Source organism: Myotis myotis, unplaced genomic scaffold (assembly GCF_014108235.1).
Source record: "Myotis myotis isolate mMyoMyo1 unplaced genomic scaffold, mMyoMyo1.p scaffold_m19_p_4, whole genome shotgun sequence".
Taxonomy (NCBI): domain Eukaryota; kingdom Metazoa; phylum Chordata; class Mammalia; order Chiroptera; family Vespertilionidae; genus Myotis; species Myotis myotis.
In genome coordinates this window covers 115093416-115096667 of record NW_023416346.1, presented here as the reverse complement: position 1 = coordinate 115096667, position 3252 = coordinate 115093416, and the positions used below count along the sequence as shown (strand labels likewise).

At 54.7% G+C, this 3252-nt stretch overlaps 1 protein-coding gene across 1 annotated transcript; it reads left to right on the top strand.

Annotated features, from left to right (window-relative positions):
• Positions 1 to 645: 645 nt before the first annotated feature.
• On the top strand, positions 646 to 2406 carry LOC118653602 (DDB1- and CUL4-associated factor 8-like). The gene has a single exon (XM_036304237.1). The coding sequence runs from the start codon at positions 646 to 648 to the stop codon at positions 2404 to 2406; it is 1761 nt and encodes a 586-aa protein (XP_036160130.1).
• Positions 2407 to 3252: the final 846 nt, after the last annotated feature.

Sequence of the window (3252 nt, the reverse complement as noted above, 5' to 3'; positions counted from 1 at the left end):
GATACTGAAAACTACTCGTTTTTAAGTCTCAAATGCAATTCAGTAGGCTTTGTGTGTTTTACCTGTGACCCTATGGCTTTCGTAGGCAGTCAGTCGAGCTCTCCAGGTTTCCTTGAAGGGGTCCGATTTGCCGGAGACGGCTGTTTGTATTTCAGGAGCTCCCTGGCTGCGCGGGCCTTGGCCACCTCTCATGGCATTTGCTTATTCGTTTCACAAGAGCACATTACCTTGGAGCAGGGCGCTGAGCGTCTGCGGGTACGTGCTCTTCCTTGGGAGGATGTGTTGTGGCTGGTCTACTGGAAACAATGTTTCCAAGGAGCAAGCAGCTTCCGCCTTGGAAGGAACAGCAAGCACAGAGGCTGTCATGTGGCTCCAGGGAAGCAGCTCTGGCCTGGAATTCTGTGTGCAGCCCCGAAATCGCGCGAGACCCTGGATGGGATGGCAGAGGTCTTTTCAACCTCACCGGCTCCCATAGCTGCCGACCTATGAACCGGAAGTCGCCCTTCACACCTTGGCTGACCCCAGCTGGCGTCCAGCTGTTAGGCCGCCCTTCTTGTGTGCTGACCTGCTGCGGCCCTTGGCTGGCCCGCTCCCTTCTCCAGGCTTCTAGAACTTTCCCAGCACAGCCGGGCCACAGTGAGCATCATGTCTGCCTATGGGCGCGGCGCAGGGGGCTCCGGGGACCAGTCATGGAGGGAGGCCCGGGTGCGAACATCCAGGGACCTGCGTGGAAGGTCCCAGGCCCAGAGGGGCTGCAGAGTGAGCAGGCACAGAGGCGGCAGCGGGGACGCCGTCGCTCCCCTCCTGGCCGGCGCAGACCCCGAAAATGACAGCATGGTCCCGGGGATGCAGGGAGCCAGAGCAGAAGCCACAGGCGAGTACTCGTACTCGGACCGCGAGCCCAGAGAGGAAGGGGCGGCGGCGGAGGAAGCAGAGGAAGCGGAGGGGGGCGAGGAGGCGGCCCAGGGGCGGCACAGCGCTCGGAGCGGTGGGGCCTGGCCTGCCCAGCGCGTGTCCCAGGGGGACAGGGCCCTGGAGAACTGGGTGTCCTCGGAGACCTCGGCCCTGCCCCGGCCGCGCTGGCAGGTGCTCACTGCGCTGCGCGACCGCCAGCTGGGCTCCAGCGCCCGCTTCGTGTATGAGGCCTGTGGGGCCCGCGCCTTCGTGCAGCGCTTCCGCCTGCAGTACGGGCTGGAGGGCCACAGCGGCTGCGTCAACAGCGTGCACTTCAACCAGCGCGGCACCTGGCTGGCCAGCGGCAGTGACGACCTCACCGCGATCATCTGGGACTGGGTGCGCCAGCGCCCCGTCATGGCCTTCAACACGGGCCACAGAAATAACGTCTTTCAGGCCAAGTTCCTGCCCAACTGCGGCGACTCCACCCTGGCCACGTGTGCCCGCGACGGGCAGGTGCGCGTGGCACAGCTGCCCGCTATCTCGCTGAGCAGGGTTTCTAAGCGTGTGGCCCAGCACAGGGGGGCCTGCCACAAGGTGGCCCTGGTGCCAGACTCCCCTGTCAGGTTCCTCACGGCGGGGGAAGATGCGGTTGTCTTTGACATTGACCTCAGGCAGGACCACCCAGCTTCCAGAGTGGTGGTCACCAAAGAGAATGAGTCCAGGGTGGGCCTGTACGCAGTCTTTGTGAATCCTGCCAATATTTACCAGTTTGCTGTCGGGGGGAGGGACCAGTTTGTGAGAATTTATGACCAGAGGAAAATCAATGAGACTGACAATAACGGGGTGCTCAAGAAGTTCTGCCCTCATCATCTGGTCCACTGTGAGTCCCAGTCATTCATCACCTGCCTGGTGTACAGCCACGACGGCACAGAGCTCCTGGTCAGCTACAACGACGAAGATATCTACCTCTTCCACTCCTCCCACCCGGATGGGGCCCAGTACGTGAAGCGATACAAGGGCCACAGAAATAATGCCACGGTCAAAGGTGTCAATTTCTATGGGCCCCGGAGTGAGTTTGTGGTGAGCGGCAGTGATTGCGGGCACATCTTCCTCTGGGAGAAGTCGTCCTGTCAGATCGTTCAGTTCTTGGAGGGGGACCGGGCAGGGAACATCAACTGTCTTGAGCCCCATCCTTACCTGCCTGTGATGGCCACCAGTGGCCTAGACCACGATCCCAAGATCTGGGCACCCACAGCTAAAGCGGCCACCAAGCTTCTTGGCTTAAAGGACCTGGTTAAGAAGAACAAGCGGGATCGAGATGGAGACGGCTCGGGCCACAGCAACCCGATTCAAAATAACATGCTTTCGTTCCTCATGCATCACATCACACGCAGAAGTCATCCCCTTTCAGGGCGTCGTCCCAGGGCACCTCTTGAAGGGAGAGTCCCGGATGCAGAGTCAGATGAGTCTTCTCGTTCCTCAGATGCATCCGAGGAGGAAGAAAACTGAAACTGTCAGCGGAGCCGCCATCCTGAATGCCCGATTCCTGCTCCAGCTAGACGTCACCTCGGGAGGACTTTCAAGTTTGCAATTCACTTTACCTGTTATATTTGCCGTTTGCCTTCTATTTTCCACCATGAAAACGTCCTTTCATCTCTTGCCTGTAGTATCCTTTCTTCCTTTATGACGTGTTTCTTTCCTCGTTCCTTTTTCCTCACTTGGTTTCTTTGCTTCTCATTCCTATGTGAATGTGTAAGCAGTTTATTCATGCCCTTTTTCTTTTGTTCTCTTATGTTTGACCTCTAAAGGTTCCTAACTCAGGAGGAAATTCTAATGGCCTCATGGAATCTATATTCTCATTTCTGACACTTTGGAAACTTACATGTTGTTTTCATCTTTAGTAGGTAATATTAAGGTCCTCAGCTGAGCTAAGAATTCTAGAAATTTGTTTATTGTTTAAAAGTAAGTAGAAACTGCGTACATAGAGGCATATGCACTTGTGCAAACACACACAGACTCCCACCCACACAGAGTGACAAAGGGTGAGAGAGAAAAAAGAAAATGAAAGAAAAGGTGGTTAGATAAATTCCTACCAAGATATGTTGTCTGTCTAAATGTAATAACTTTGTGTTGTTCCCATTTTGTGAACGCACATGTTAATATTGATTGAGTTGAGTAGAGGGGCTGGTAGAGATGAAATTTAATTAGAAGATGTTGTTTACTCTGTACTTTGAATTCTCATGCATTTTCATGGCTGAGAACTTCCAAAGGATTACCTTCCAAGAAGTTCTCTTGGGACAACCATCTCCTTCAAGATACCAGACAATAATATAAGAATTCCTAATGTTTGAAAAT

Bases quoted from the DNA above. Each gene is read 5' to 3' on its own strand.
- LOC118653602 (XM_036304237.1), top strand. From the start codon at position 646: ATGTCTGCCTATGGGCGCGGCGCAGGGGGCTCCGGGGACCAGTCATGG.